This window comes from Microchirus variegatus (genome assembly GCF_963457635.1).
Source record: "Microchirus variegatus genome assembly, chromosome: 5".
NCBI lineage: Eukaryota > Metazoa > Chordata > Actinopteri > Pleuronectiformes > Soleidae > Microchirus > Microchirus variegatus.
Genome location: NC_139806.1, coordinates 5499351 through 5515900, shown reverse-complemented (window position 1 = coordinate 5515900; position 16550 = coordinate 5499351). Strand labels below are relative to the sequence as shown.

The 16550-nt window shown below is 41.7% G+C and overlaps 1 protein-coding gene across 1 annotated transcript in view; it reads right to left on the bottom strand.

Annotated features, from left to right (window-relative positions):
• Window positions 1-16550, bottom strand: part of LOC310927087 (partitioning defective 3 homolog) — a gene marked incomplete at both ends in the record, with an annotated part of 292124 nt that overhangs the window by 233202 nt on the left and 42372 nt on the right. The window contains one exon of the mRNA XM_083889330.1: window positions 3446-3547. Within this exon, the coding sequence (XP_083745456.1) occupies window positions 3446-3547 (102 nt within the window). The remainder of the gene's footprint in view (window positions 1-3445; window positions 3548-16550) is intronic.

Below are 16550 nucleotides of genomic sequence, written 5' to 3'. Positions count from 1 at the left end.
ATAACGCATTGCGCAGTCGGAAAGGTATAATGTGGCCTTAACTTTCTGTATTTATTACTTGTTCAATTTGACTCGTCGCATGATGCATATACAATGATACACTGCGATCTAGTGGCGGTGCCGTCACTTTGCGGGTAACGCAATCACCATGCATTGTGGGAAATGTAGTTGATGGTCAACACACGCCTTAAAGTAGCATAGACTTATTTTAACACAGATTTTTAAGACCAATTAATCACTCGCGGGCCCCATAAAATGACGTGGCGGGCCACATCTGGCCCCCGGGCCTTGAGTTTGACACATGTGATCTAAATGATTGAATTGCCAGATATTGAAAATGAAAGTAAGCACGCACTCACTCACTAACTGAAGGTTTTTTGACAATTCTACAGCCATAAAATCAAAATAAGGATGGTCATAAGAGGGTTAAAACCACATGAGCGTGGCTGACGTGACCTTAAATCATCCACTGCATGTAAAACCCGCACATGGCATGTTGCGTTTTACCTAAACACAACCACTAGTCTAACTCGTTACCTTAGAAACTGCCTCGGAGCACATTTCAGTTTCAACATACCTTCACAAGGTGCCAAAATAATCAGAAGACAAGATTTGAATCACAGATCACAAAAAAAAAAAAAAAAGCTAAGTAAACTGTAACTGATAATGAGGCTAACCGCCGACCCGCCCAGAAACACTACACTGAACTTCAGGAAGCAGAAAAACAAACGCAGAGAAACTTGATGCCGACACCTGACATGTCAAAAACGTTTCAAAGTTGGCATCGGATGTTTCACGAGTCAAATCAGAGAGATAATATCTAACAATAGCATCGGGAAACAGATGCAGATGTCGTTATTTGAAAAGTGTGAGAACTTGAGCACAGGCGGCTTTTGTTTTATGTTCAGTAAAACATTTTACACCTGAACATAGTGTGATATATAAAATAAAAATACATCCTCTCGTGGAAGTTTGCTATGTTTTATGTAGTGCTGGGCACGTTAACAGCGGCGGTAATGCTAACGCATGACGCGTTTCCATGTCGACTGACCAGAAAAAGACGCGTGTGACGTCATGTTTACATGACTCCCGATTGTTAAATTGAGTCTCTAAAGTAACGCTAACGCTAGACCGCTCCAGTGCTCTAACAGCGCTAAAGGAGCTAATGCAGCTAACAGAGCTAACAGGTAAACGGTGCCTGGACTCGGGTAATGCCGTTATCGCCGTTTTTCTCACGACTGGGAACTAAAAACTTCACTGAACTCCCTGAGGGCGTTTGTGTTAAAGCAGTGACAGCTTTGCAGATTTGTGTAAGTGAAAGCGAGGGTTGTGTTGTCGTTTATGAAACACGTACACATGCATCTGTGCTGTGGAAGACGCCTGCAGGGCCCGAAGTGGGGAGATGGGGGAACGGGAAAAGGGAGAGTGATGTGAGGTTAACAAGGAATGACAGCTCAGCTCACCTACAGGGTGTACACCTCACTCTCACAATCACGCAGATAAACACTCACAGCTGGAGTCACATGAACCACGAGGATGACACTTGCAAGTGTTGCAAGCGAAAAGAAGGATTAGTAAAGTTAGAATCTGTGTTAAAGCACCGTATGCCGATAGCGAGGGGATTAGCCAATAATTAGTACTTCTTTAAACGCTAATTGTTGCATAAATACTACTTCGCTGTTTAAAATTAAGCTAAAATAAGTCAGATGGCAGAATTCTTCTAGCGTTCACTGATACAAAGGTTTTTTTGATTTACTTCATTGGCTATAGTTGAAAATAACGAACATAAGTGCTAAAAATAAAGCAAAATTAAAGTAATTAGAACAATAAAGAACACAAATTCCATTTGCTAAGCCACTGTTAGCATCAGCTTAGCTTGTTGTCAGGTCAGAATTGTTCTAGCGTTGACTGTTACAAAGTTGTTGTTTTTTTACTTCATTGGCTATAGTTGAGAATAACGAACATAAGTTCTAAAAATAAAGCAAATCAGTTAGCTAAGTTACTGTTAGCATTAGCTTAGCTGACAGTAGCCACTGTCACTGTTACAAATACTTTGTTTTTAATTCATTAGCCAAGGATGAAAATAATAAAGAACACACATTCCATTTGCTAAGCCACTGTTAGCATTAGCTTAGCTTGTTGTCAGGTCAGAATTCTTCTAGCGTTGAAGTTTTTTTTTTTAACTTCATTGGCTATAGTTGAGAATAACGAACATAAGTGATAAAAATAAAGCAATTCAGGTAGCTAAGCTACTGTTCGCATTAGCTTAGTTTGTTGTTGGGTCAGAATTCTTCTAGCGTTCAATGTTACAAAGGTTTTTGTTTTTTTTACTTAATTGGCTATAGTTGAAAATGAATAACATAAGTGCTAAACATAAAACAATTCAGTTAGCTACTGTTAGCATTAGCTTAGCTGACAGTACCCGCTGTCACTGTTAGGAAGTTTTTGTTTATAATTCATTGGCTAAGGTTGAAAATAATAAAGAACACAAATTCCATTTGCTTAGCCACTGTTAGCATTCGCTTAGCTTGTTGTCAGGTCAGAATTCCTCTATCGTTCACTGTTACAAAAGGTAGATATGAATGTGTCTGTGTTCATGGTGGAATGCGACTAATACTGCAAAGCACAGTCTGTGGTTGTTAAGAAACGCTCAATATAATAAATGCAGTAAATTCATCAATGCAACTCCGCGTTTTTCTTCCAGTTTTCATCTCATTTCTAATGTGTCTACTGTGACTCGACTGAGCTGAAATATTAGAGTACACTACTGAGACCCTGTGACCTTTTCCTTGGCTGTCAGTCAAGAGCCCAACCCCCCTGGCATCACTTCACATGAAAGGACTGCCCCCACAGGTGATGAACGAACCCAGGCATAAGGAAATGTGGTTGTCAGGTGCTCAACCACCGACAGTGGAGCAAAAGCTCCAGGCCTCAGGCTCGACCGGTGTGAAACGTCTCCTTAGAGTCAGTCGAGCCTAAATCACTAAACTCCAGAAGAACCTGGCTTGTTGTTACAGTATGTCAAAATCAGTATAATATTAATTCCCAGACTTGTGTCAATCAAAAACTAGATATGGATGATTTCATAAAAGTGCAATACTGTGTATTTTTCTAAAAAATACCTTTAAAAGATCTATTGTTTTTTTTACATATAGTTTTTATCTTATTTAATTTTTACTGTGCCTGTTGTCTCTTGTACCTATTTGCACTGATTTTGTTTTGATTTGAAAGCATCTCTACAGTATCTATATTCAGATAAGTACACAATAAACTCAAAACTACACAGGGAGGCCGTCACAGATTAAAGGCACAGGACGAATTCTCTTATCCGACTGCTCAGAAAGTACTTTCCCCATCCTCGATACAAACAGATAAAAACCTTATAGTAATAGAATTGAGGCCGCATACTACAGAAGAGAAAGAAATCAGCATCAGCATCACTCACCCTGTCTTTGTCGTCGGCCACGTCGCACAGCACGTCGTCCAGGTCGAGGATGCCGCCGTCACCGTGTTCCAGCCGGTGGACCTGCAGCCAGTAGCTGGCATCCTGGAAAAAAGAAAAAAGACATTTAAAAACTACAATTGGCCAAAAAAAATAGAAATATATATGTAAGAATTCAAAGATACAATTCATGAAACTTGATGGATACTTTTCAGTTGCTCTATAAATACAGTTATTATTGCATTTTGTGCAGGATTTGAAAAGACATGGAAGGACGATGAGGTGTGTGTCATAAATGCGGTTCCCCTTCGGTGTCTCGACTTGTGTAATAAACATCATTTTGCAAATGACTTTCCTTTTGTTTGCGGTGAACTCTGAACGGAGACCTCGGACCACACACACACACACACACACACACACACACACACACACACACAGAGAGAAACCCTGAGGGCTGCAGCCTCATCACGCTCTGGTTCAGTTCCACCCCTACTGCTCACCACATACACATTAAAGAAAGATAACGACGCTTAAGCTGTGTTTAACTCGCACTTTAACACTTAATAAAAAGCCTTCCCTGAGGGGAAAGAGATGCATGGACATAAGATTTTAAAAAGGCAGAAGCAAGAGGGGGGAATAAAAACAGGTCAGCGCGGGGATCGATGTTCCACACGGACCGTTTTAGCTGACGCACCATCCGGATTTGGACCATCTTACGCTTAAACATGAAGGCGTAGCACAACAGCACGTCCTCAATGATTCAGCGTCTGAGCCCAAAGCATCCAGATGCTAACGCCGCCGGCACACGCTAACGTAAACATTGATGTTAGCTGATTTAATGTGGATTACTCGGGCTGCAGCCATCAAATATGTTTTTAATCAAGTATTCCAACGATGATTAGTGCTGTCAACCGTTAGCGCGTCAACGGCGTTTAACGGCGTCAACGTTAACGCACCACGACGCGTTCCCATGACGACTGACCGGAAAAAGACGCGCGTGCCGTTGTGTTTACGTGACTCCCGATTGTTACTGTAAAGTAACTCTAAACTTTAAAAACAGAGGCACACATACGCAGTAACACAGGTACGCTGGTTATTTGTAGCGCTGCTCTTTTCCTTTAATAAACAGACCGCTCCAGTTCGACTGTAGGCGCGCTAACAACGCTAAAAGGAGCTAATGCAGCTAACGGAGCTAACTGGTAAGCGGTGCCTGGACTCCGGTGTCGCGGCACGTAAACATGACATCACGCGCGTCTTTTTTTCAGTCAGTCGTCATGGAAACGTGTCACTGGTTAAACAGATCGCACAGCACCACCGATTGATCCTCCATTAATCGAATTATTGGTTTAAAATTTAAATTCACCAGGGGGCTACACCAAGTTAACAACAGTCCCTCGACATAACTGCATGAGAGCAAAAAAAATAACAAACGTTTGAGGTAGAAGTCATGTGGACGAGAAAGCGGCCGTGAGGATGAAACGGCAAAAAAGAGGTTACATTAGCATTTCCTGCACATTGTTTCCAGTGTCAGTGTGACACATGTCTCAGTCTGTGATGACAGACTCTGAGGACTCCAGCTGACGGAAGCTCAGCGTGAACATCTGACACATATGGAAAACACACAAACACGTGACGCGTCCCCTGTCCCACTGTTTATGCCCCACTTCTATTCGTTTTCAAAGAGGTTTCCAGTTTTACACAGTTCCTCGTTCCCGGCGTAAGGACCCAGTTTGGACTCTCACTACAGACGGGCCTCGTTTTCCGTTTGCCTGCTTTGTCGTCATCAAAAAACAAAACAACTCTTGAAAAATATCAATGAGGGACAGTTCAGGCGTCTTAAAATGAATAAAACCAGGGTTCAGAACCAAAAAAATAGCATCATAACAATGATACACACACGGGGGTGAAGGCTGTAAGTGTTGCTGTGAACTTGTGTCTTTTACTTTAACTTAAACACACACACGTGCACTCTCTTTTTCCCCTTGAGAAAGCCAGCAGGCGGCTTTTTTTTTAAAGTGTTGCGATTGAGAACAGATGTACACAAAATGTACTGCAGAGGTACTTCGACTTCAGACTGTACCACAGTCGTAATTCAAAAGGATCTTCCAGCTGCAGCCGCATGTTCTTCCATTACCTGAGAACACAAACGGCTCCAGCGTGTGGATCGTTACGAAGCTGACGGCAAGAGAAAATCAAATCAGCTGAACGGCTAAAAACACTCGGGTTGAAAAAAATAATAAACCGCCGTTAGTCGTTACATGTCATTACTGATCTGCTGCTTTGTTGCTACATCTGTGTTTAAGTTTCCTTGTGTGTTGTGTTGTCTTTATGTTATATTTTGTTGTTTCTATGTTACATTGTGTTGTCTTTATGTTATATTGTGGTGTCTTTGTTACATTGTGTTGTTTCTATGTTATATTGTGTTGTTTTTGTTACATTTTGTTGTCTTTATCTATATTGCGTTGTCTTTATGTTATACTGTGTTTTCTTTTTGTTACATTGTGTTGTCTTTATGTTACATTGTGTTGTCTTTATGTTATTGTGTCGTTGTTGTTACATTGTGTTGTCTTTATATTATATTGTGGTGTCTTTGTTACATTGTGTTGTCTTTATCTATATTGCGTTGTCTTTGTTATACTGTGTTGTCTTTATGTTACATCGTGTTATCTTTATGTTGTCTTTATGTTATATTGTGTCGTTTCCATGTTATACTGTGTTGTTATTAAATTACATTGTGTTGTCTTTATGTTATATTGTGTCGTTTCTGTTATACTGTGTTATTAAATTACATTGTGTTGTCTTTATGTTATATTGTGGTGTCTTTGTTACATTGTGTTGTTTCTTTGTTATATTGTGGTGTCTTTGTTATACTGTGTTGTCTTTATGTTACATCGTGTTATCTTTATGTTGTCTTTATGTTATATTGTGTCGTTACATTGTGTTGTCTTTATGTTATATTGTGTCGTTTCTATGTTATACTGTGTTGTTATTAAATTACATTGTGTTGTCTTTATGTTATATTGTGTCGTTTCTATGTTATCCTGTGTTATTAAATTACATTGTGTTGTCTTTATGTTATATTGTGGTGTCTTTGTTACATTGTGTTGTTTCTATGTTATATTGTGGTGTCTTTGTTACATTGTGTTGTTTCTATGTTATACTGTGTTGTTTTTGTTACATTGTGTTGTCTTTATCTGTATTGCGTTGCCTTCATGTTACATTGTGTTGCCTTCATGTTATTTTGTGGCGTTTCTATGTTATATTGTGTCTTTATGTTATATTGTGTTGTCTATGTCTAATGCACCAAATTACCAAAACAAAGTCCTTGTATGTTTTATTACTTACTTGGCAATAAAACTGTTTCTGATTCTGAAAAATCCCCATAAAACGAAATGTTTAATTTTGGTTAATCTGAAATAAGCCATGGGTTGGTGTGTCAAAGGAGGGTGACCCACAGGTTGACGGTGACCTCTCAACTGACTCACATCTACACTTTGACTCGCATGTCCCCGTTTAGACCTGGTATTAACACCCGTCCTTACTGATCCTATCACATGTGGACAGCCTAAAGTACAGCTGCTCACGTCTGGTACTAAAACGTGTCCTGTGAGCACTTGATGACAAATCTGGTGTGCCTGCGAGTGAGTGACATAAAGAGAGACGCTTGAATGAGTGAATCAAAGCTCTACTCACACCGCTGTAACATGAAACACGGTTTTTAATCTTTAGAATAAAAAAAACCATGCAGCGATGATGAGGGTGCAATCGTGGCAGAGGCTGCATTTCAGCCGCAAAGACGGGGCCGTAATCACAAGAATGAGGCCACATCTGTCCTCAAACCACCTCCTAATGTGGTTTTCGTGACCTGATCTCAGGACGGACGCATTGGGAGAGTTTAGTCCCGAATTTAGCCTGATCTGCCCTTTGATTAGGTCACTCAGGATGGATGTCAGTAACAGGTCTGAGCAGGGTCACGGGACTTAACAAGATCTTCCCGTCTTAATCCTCGACAAGGGTGATGAACGCCACAAAAAAATAAACAGAAACCTCACAGAGTCAGAACAGAAGTGAGTATCTGTCCCTCCATTCTTTAATGTGTTGGGACTTGAGAAGCAAAGGCCACATCAAAGAGTGTGTTTTTATGTTATTTGTGTTGATCCTGGTAAAAAAAAAAAAAAGCTCACAGCAAACGTCATGTTCCCAAACTTAAGATACGGGACCTGGTCGCACAGTAAACAAGGTTATAGCATGCCTGCGATGGAAAAAACAACAACAACAACGCACACACACATTCACACAGAGAGCGCTTTGATGTGGGCAACTCCACTTAAAAGTAAGTAACTCCTCACACTCATTTGTCATGTTTGAGAAAAATAAACACGGAATCTAACTCTGGTATGTTCCCCCCCCCCGGGCCTGGAACTGTGACGCTAATCTGACAGGACCCTCATCTGAAGGAACAGTCTCAACAGATCTAGAGTCAGATCAAAGAAAGCAGCCCCCATCGAGTGAAGAAGACCTGGAAGGAGGCCAGATCTTGATCGCGATGACGGCTGTGGTGGAAAAGGCTCGGCGCGCGCAAATTAACGGGTCTGCAAGGCTCTTCGACGCATTTTCATTCAGCCGGTGAAGAAAAAGTGTAAAAAGTTGCAATCTTTCATAGGAATTGATGGAGCACCAAGATCAAAGGCAGATGAAATTCAGTTGCCCCGGCAACCAGCGTACAAATCAAATGACGTGCACCCAACCAGCATGCACCACCTTCATATGTCCTGAGAAGAACTTCTGTCCTTTCATAGTTTCACATCAAAGCATGATATATCTATAGATATGTATAGATATCTCCATGTACCCCAGACACAGATCCAAGAAAAAAAGACGTACACGACGATACAATGTCTCGCAGAGACGTGGTCCACGATTTCTCGCTATGCTGCACCGTCAACGACGTCTTCTGGAGAGACCGCGAAGGCGACCAGGACCTCAGCGAGCCCAACTACCAAGATCTCATCCAGCTGTTTGACAACCTCAAGAACTTCGATCTCATCTACGTCAACAACAAAATACTGGACGCGCAGGTGAGGACGACGCACGTTCGTTCGCTCTTGTCACGTTAATTGCGGCACGCGGGTGAAATAACATTGAATTTACTTTCAACAGCGCATGATTGAGGTCTTGTTATACAGCGAGTATGAGGATGTGGATTCAGATATGGAGTTCCGTACGAACGAACAGTCTGATTACTATTCAGACTTTTACACCCACGTTTCCTGAGAGTAATCTCCACGCAACAGTGATCGGAGGAACCGGTCAAGCCCGAGTGATGTTCCCCCGTCCAGCTGCACGAGGAAACCATCACAACTCCACACTAAGCAAGGCCCAGACGGAAAATATGGAACGCATGCGTTTTCTTCGCTAAGGCTCCGACTAATCCAATTGTGGACAAACAGAATAATTAAAGGCGCCATATGTAAGAATGTGGCCAAAAAACGGTTACTACATTCAAATTCATAATACAGAAGTCTTTTAGGTTTCGTTTTCTGACCCCGTGGCTGCTCGGCAGCTGAGACTCTACTGATTGCAAAGATTTGTAGACGGCGGTAGGTGGCGCCACTTGCCAAAACATGATTTCAAAACATAAACATGAGTTGCAGTCTGCAAAATATTTTATTTAACGCAAATATTTTGTCCGTACTGTTGTTGTTGGTGAGTTCAGTTTGTTATATGAACATTATTCCTGAGTCTCTGTGACATATTAGGAGGATTTTATGGCCAGTTGCTTTAGATTTATTACATAATGCACCTTTAACTTAAAGTCAATAATTACTGTTGATTTCTTCGGGCAAATTGGACACTCTAAATTGACCATACAGTTGGAAAAAAAACCCTGTACTTAAGTTTCCATTTTTTTGGTGGCCTGTTTTTGGACATTGAGACAATTTTAAACTAGTGCTGGGCACGTTAACGCGCTAGCGGAGCGCCAACGCTAACGCACATTAACACATGACGCGTTTCCATGACGACTGACCAGAAAAAGAAGCGCCTAACGCCACGTTTACGTGTCCAGGCGCCGTTTACCAGTTAGCTCCGTTAGCTCCATTCGCTGCATTAGCTCCTTTAGCCTCGTTAGCCCACCTACAGTGGAACTGGATCGGTCTGTTTATTAAAGGAAAAGAGCAGCGCTACAAATAACCAGCGTACCTGTGTAACTGCGTATGTGTGCCTCTGTTTTTAAAGTTTAGCGATACTTTAGAGACTCGCTTTACCAACAGTCTTTTTCGTTAACGTGTGCTAACGTCGACGCCGCTAACCGCCGTCACTAGTGCCCGGCACTATTTTAAACTGTTCAAATTTCTAATTTATCAACGCAAAATCTGGTGTTTACGTGAGTGTGAGGGGCCCACAGTTGGTGCAGTGGACAGCGCTCTCGCCTTTGCAGCAAGAAAACCCGGTTTTACTGGGTTCTAGCCCCGGTTGGAACATGAGCCTTTCTGCAAGGAGTTTGCATGTTCTCCCCGTGTGTGCGTGGGTTTTCTCCGGGTTCTCCAGCTTCCTCCCACAGTCCAAAAACATGCACATTAGGTGAATTGGTCACTCTAAATTGAACGTAGGTGTACGAGTGCGAGTGAATGGTTGTTTTTTTCTCTACACCCTGGACTGGCGAGCTGTCCAGGGTGTACCCCACCTATCGCCCTATGTCAGCTGAGATAGGCACAGCGACCCTCTGTGGAGGATAAAGCAGCAGAAAATGGATGGATGACATTATTATCGTTCCTCTTCTGCCAGAATTGTACCCCAAAACTCGTCCCATACTTTTGAGAAATAGTTTGACATGCCGTACGCCAGGGGTCTGCAGCCTTTAGAATAAAAAGAGCCATTTTTGTCCTCTCTCCACCCAAATAAAATTAATCTGGAGCTGCAAAACCTTGAATTGAAATTTGATCCTTAAAATTAAGATAAAATCTATTTTTTAAAAAAAAAACACATATACACTATATTTAAAGCACTACAGTTTGTCGCAAGTTGATACCCAACCTCTAAAGTTCATTAAAAAAACGACTTTGAAATTCAATTTCATGTACAATTGTATGTAGTTTATGTCTGAGAAACTGGTTCTAGAAGTACATGGAGCTAAAGATGGACAGGACTTCTCCATGTACACATTACTTTAATGGCTTTTGGGGGAGGTTTTTCAATTGGATGTGACGGACAACATATCAAAAACACTTTTATTTGGGCCTTTAACTTGACAAAAAAAATTTGACAAACATGAAAAGTTTTTACCTCAAAGCGAGAAGGAGCCACTACAGAGGAGCCACACGAGGCTCTAGAGCCGCATGTTGCAGACCCCTGCACCCGTACGCCAAAACGTGTGGTGAACTAGGGCTGGGCGATATATGGAAAATTTATCGCTATCGAAATTTACACCGATAATCGACGTGATTTTGTCTACGTCGATATATTCGATAATTAAAAAGGAAAGAAAACTTGCCGACTTTACCACTAAATCTGGTGACTTTCCTCCTAGAGACAAATCTCTGGACTTTTGGTGTCATTGGAGACTTTTGTGATATTTGGAAACCCTCGCCTGAAAGCACGTATCCCTCTCAACAAGCAGCGGGTGCTGCCCGAGCCCGATTTAAACCCGAAGATTTTTTAATATGTCCTTGTTGCACCTGCTGCCACAGTCTAATTTACAACAATAACAGATCCGCTGAGATCCGCACATGTCGCTAATGAACGTCGATACGCTTCCTGGTTTTTAAATGATGCGTTCACGGCCGCAGGTTTTTACACCTTCACACAATACGACGTGCTATAACCAGAGGTGGAAAGTAACGAAATACATTTACTCAAGTTACTGTATTGAATACTTTTTTTTGTGTATTTTGTATTTTTTAAGTACAATTTAAAATCAGGATTTTGTAGTACGTATTGACTCAAGTATTGTGCTTAGTTACTTTATAAATCCTATCCGTTACGGAGTAAAAATAAAAAATTGAGCACAATGAAGACCTACAGGGGGGAAAATATACACCAGAACCAGACGAATGATGATGTCATCAGCACGTGAACATAGAGGGCGTGGCCAAAAGTGACGCAATATCCTGTGTCGCGGCGGGCGCGTGAGCGTGAGCTCCAAAAATAATAGTTTTGGATTTCTGACCCCTTGTCATATTTCTACTACCCTCACACCCCACGCGAAGTAACTTTTACTTAAAGTACATTTCAAATGAACTACTTTTTACTTCTACTTGAGTAATATTTTATCAAAAGTATTGGTACTTTTACTCGAGTACAATATTTTAGTACTTTTTCCACCTCTGGCTATAACATACCACGCGAACACGACGAGGGAGAAAAAACACAAATGCTTGATCAAGGGCTCAGGCAGTCGGAAATGTTTCTTTTACTCAGTCTCACACAAAATAAATCACCGCATTTGATAGATATCGGACATAAAACACACACACATACATGGTCAATTATGCAAATTAGGCGATGGCGTCGTCTAGGGTCTACGAAGTTGTCGTTCATTTATCGTTATCGAGACGAGCTGCTCAATATATCGCGATATTGATGTGAGGCCGTGAACCATGGCTCGTCTCCGTGCACTGATGCATGCAACGCTGCCCTCTACAGTTCAAAGTCTCAATTGCCATCCTTCGTCGCAGCTCGAGGACGGAATTCTCCAAAAGGGATTACTGTGGAGCAAAAGATCAAAGGCCGACCGAAAAAGATCAAAGCACTTCTGTCCTTTGTTGTTAATTTCACATTAAAGCAAACCCCCGTCTTTGACGTATATAAGAAATCCATTTCTCCATAAATCACACACAGAAACCCCAACATTTGACCAACAGCTGAGGCAGCTGAAGTGGTGACGAGACGCCACAGAAAAAATGTCTCGCAGTGTTTTTTCAGAGGTCCCTGATTTTGCCTTTAACTGGAACCTCGGCGACGTCTTCTGGAGAGACCGCGAACGTGACGAAGACCTCGGCGAGCCCAGTTACCAAGACCTTATCGTGCTATTTGACAATCTCAAGAACTTTGACCTCATTTACGTCAACAACAAAATACTAGACGCACAAGTAAGGAGGCCCCCACGGATCGACCCGTCCACTTCTTTCTATCTCGCCGTGATAACGTGTCTCAGGTCGAATAACGCATTTGAATTTGTTTTCAACAGTACATGAACGAGTCCTGCTGGAGCAGCTACAGCGACGACACGGACTCGGAGATCGACTCAGAGATCGAGCTCGGTCTGTACGAACAGTTTGAGGGTTTGGGGGACAGTTTGCCCACACTCCTCTCCGAGTCGTCTTCAGTGACGCAACATTGACGAGCGAGAACCAGCCGAAAATTCCACCCGAAAACCCAAAACACGCCCCAGTCGCGCGGCGAGACGGACACCGCCGCGTCTTCTGAGGGACACGGACGGACGGGAGGACAGAAATGACAAATGAACTCTAAAGAAGCTTTAAATTAATCAAATAAACTGCACTGAAATCTATGTCGTCTAAGCTTGTGATGTTTCTTCCTGAACGTTGTAACCTCCCGCAGGACCGTCGAGGAACGACCGTCCAATCGCAGACAAGATTCGCCAGCGCGTCACGCGTCTGTGACGTCAGCTTCTCATTAGCGTGATTGGTAAACGGTTAAATAACTGTCAGATACTTTGAAGAGAAAGTTATCTTGGAAGCGGGGGCTGAAAAGCACTCTACATCCATAAAAATCAGGATCTAGCCACGCGTCCGGCCTGAATATGATGACCTTCATAAGAGTGTTGACCAATGGAAGGACAGACAGTCACCAAAGTTCAAAGTCATCAAAGGAGTCCGGCCTTTGTTAGACAAACTTTTTTGTCAAATTTTGGACAAAACATTTTTTTTTTTAGACTTTTTCTTGTCAAATTTTGGACAACATACTTTTTTAAAAACATCTTTTTTAATCAAATTTTGGACCAATTTTTATTTTTTTTTCAAAGTATGTACAACATACCACATTATGACTTTTTTTTGTCAGATTTTGGTGGTATGTTCAAGCTGTTCAAGTATGTTTATGTTTGTTATGTTCAAGCCTCAAAATGTGCTTTATTTAAAAAGGGAAAAGGCTTGTATTTAGGAAGTGAAACCTCAAACTAAACTGGACAAACTAAGCTTAACTACAACTTTCCACAAGACTTTGCAGAAAGTCTTACAGAGAGAGAAGAAGCTTAAGGAAAATGTGCTGCCATCCATGCAAGTTGGTCACTTTTCAAACTAAAAATATCTCCTTCTTTTAAACATGATCACCACATCCATGGAGACAGAGACTAATCAACCTTTGGATGTGTGCACAGCGGCGACTGCTGCTGCTGCTGCATGTGACCTGCAGGTTCAAAGCAAGGTTGAAGGAAGAAACAAAAGAGCCTTTGACTGGAGGATAATGACACCAGTGAGCAGAAGAAGGAGGGAAGCAGAAATTACAAAATGCCCTTTTAGAGTGCGACGTGACGTGTGAAAACAGACAGATTTCTGCACAAAGACAGACACGGGTCAGTGAGAAACCACGTCTGTTAGTGGAAACACACGTGTTTTATGCTTCAATGTCGATCTGTAATGATCATTCAATTATTAAATCAAATTAAATATACATTTTCTGTTGTTTTTGCTCCATATAAAACAAGACGTTTGAGAACATCATTTCCAGGTTTGAGAAACACTGACCAATCCTTTGACATTTTATGGACCAATAAATATTGATTAATCAAGAAAATACTTGTTTCAAAGTGACCTTAATACTGTTCATTATTTTGGAATATTGATCTCAGTGTGTATTTTTTTATCCTTTTTGAAGGTCCTCACCAACAGCTGCACATCAATCAGAATTAATACTTTCACAAAACCTTTGAGGCTAAATTTAGAGCACGGCAGCATGCGTGTGTGTGTGTGTGCTAATAAACAGGAAAGACACTCGCCGCCGGACGGTGATGCAATGGAGCCGCGGATACTCTTCAGAGAGTATTCCCGACAGCATCTGCGGTGTGAGGATTTCCACACACACACACACACACACACACACACACACACACACACACACACACACACACACACACACACACAGATGTGGCCGTTTTTGCACGAGTGTCTACGTCACCGTCCACGTCCTCTCGCTGACTGCAGCAGCAGCAGCAGCAGCAGCAGCAGCAGCAGCAGCAGCAGCTCTGCACACTTCAAGTGCCAAACATTCCTTTTTCTCTCGTGTGTCAGCGCCAAGTGGAATCCAAGGCTCTGGACTGAGGCCAGACTCACTGCATGTTATTTACACTCTCAGAGTTAATAACAACTGCAGTGCCCAGTGTGTGTGTGTGTGTGTGTGTGTGTGTGTGTGTGTGTGTGTGTGTGTAAGGGAACGGGAGCAAAAAGCTACAGTCCATAGTTACACTACCGTTCAAAAGTTTGGCGTCACTTGGAAATGTCCTTATTTTTTGAAGGAAAAACACTTTTTTTCCAATGAATATAACATTAAATGAATCATAAATACACTCTATACATTGTTAATGTGGTAAACGACTATTCTAGCTGCAAATGTCTGGTTTTTAATGGAATATGTACATGGGTGTATAGAGGCCCATTTCTAGTGTTTTAATGGTACATTGTGTTTGATAATGGCGTTAGAAGGCTATTGGATGATTGCCTGGATAGAGAGCGTGCAGAGGGAATTCCCCGCTCGCTCCCTGTGAAACTTCAACTTGACAATTTTTGATTTGAATTTCTTCAAATTGCCGACTACACACGCTGATGCTAATGCACATATTTAAATATATGCGTTGTGCGCTGGAATTGGCCACTTAACCAAATACACTTGTGCCAGATGTTCCGGACCTTTGCTTGAGGAAATGTTCTCGATTTGAAATCTGGATTTTAACCGACTACCCCCCTCCGTGTTAGAGAAACAGAAGCAGGGGTGGGAGAGTCGTGTCGAGACAGAAACCAGGGAAAAACAAAAAAGGAACAATGTCACCATTCAGAGAAAGCCTCTTATCTGATCAAAACAGGCAACCGCTCGACAGTTTCATGTACCTTTACGCTCTAAAAATAGACAGAATTACATGCCAGCGCTCAGACATTAAAGCCCAGGCAGGTGGGATTAGTCAGCAGAGGTTCAGTTTGCACAGAAGAGAGGCGACGAGACTCAAACGAGAAGCAAATGAGAAGCAAACTGTGCAGACAAACGAGAGGATCTCAAAAGTTTGGGGTCACCTGTACACTTTTTTGTGTTTTCCATTAAAAGTCACACTTTTATTCATCAAAAGAGTTGCAAAATGAGTAGAAAACATAGTCAAGACATTGACAAGATTAGAAATAATGATTTTTAGAACCAGAAAAAATTGTTTTCAGCTGTGCCAACATCACTGCACAAGGGTTTTCAAGGGTTTTCTAATCATCCAATAGCCTTCTAACACCATTAGCAAACACAAAGTACCATTAGAACACTGGAAATTCCATTAAAAACCAGACGTTTGCAGCTAGAATAGTCGTTTACCACATTAACAATGTATAGAGTGTATTTCTGATTCATTTCATGTTATATTCAGTGGGAAAAAAAGTGTTTTTCCTTCAAAAATAAGGACATTTCTAAGTGAGCCCAAACTTTTGAACGGCAGTGTATAATAAAACAATCTCAGAGTACAGCGAGTGAGACGTGGACAGCATGAAGACATGAGGTCAGAAGGACGGACCGTGTGGTCGAGAGGAGAGAGGACATTCATGAGTTTGCACTTTTTGCCTCCAAACAAAGTCAATCCACATGAATCATTTCACCTCGCACTCAAACGACATTAAAAGGAGTTTTTTTTTGAGGAGCGTCGCACAGAATGTGGGCAGGAATCAGGGACGGCACAGAGTCAAAGTATCTACTGATAACAACATCGCTCTGATGCAGTCGTTTTTAGATCTTTTCAACTCGTGTACAATAAACACATTTGTGCCATTTCAAGCAATTTCCAAAGCCCTGATTCTCAAACTGTGTAACAGATATTCTTCTTCTTCTTCTCTTGCCCGTACACGACATGACTCAGCTAAAACACTCGCTGCTGATATTTGCATTTTTTTAATGCTGGGTTATT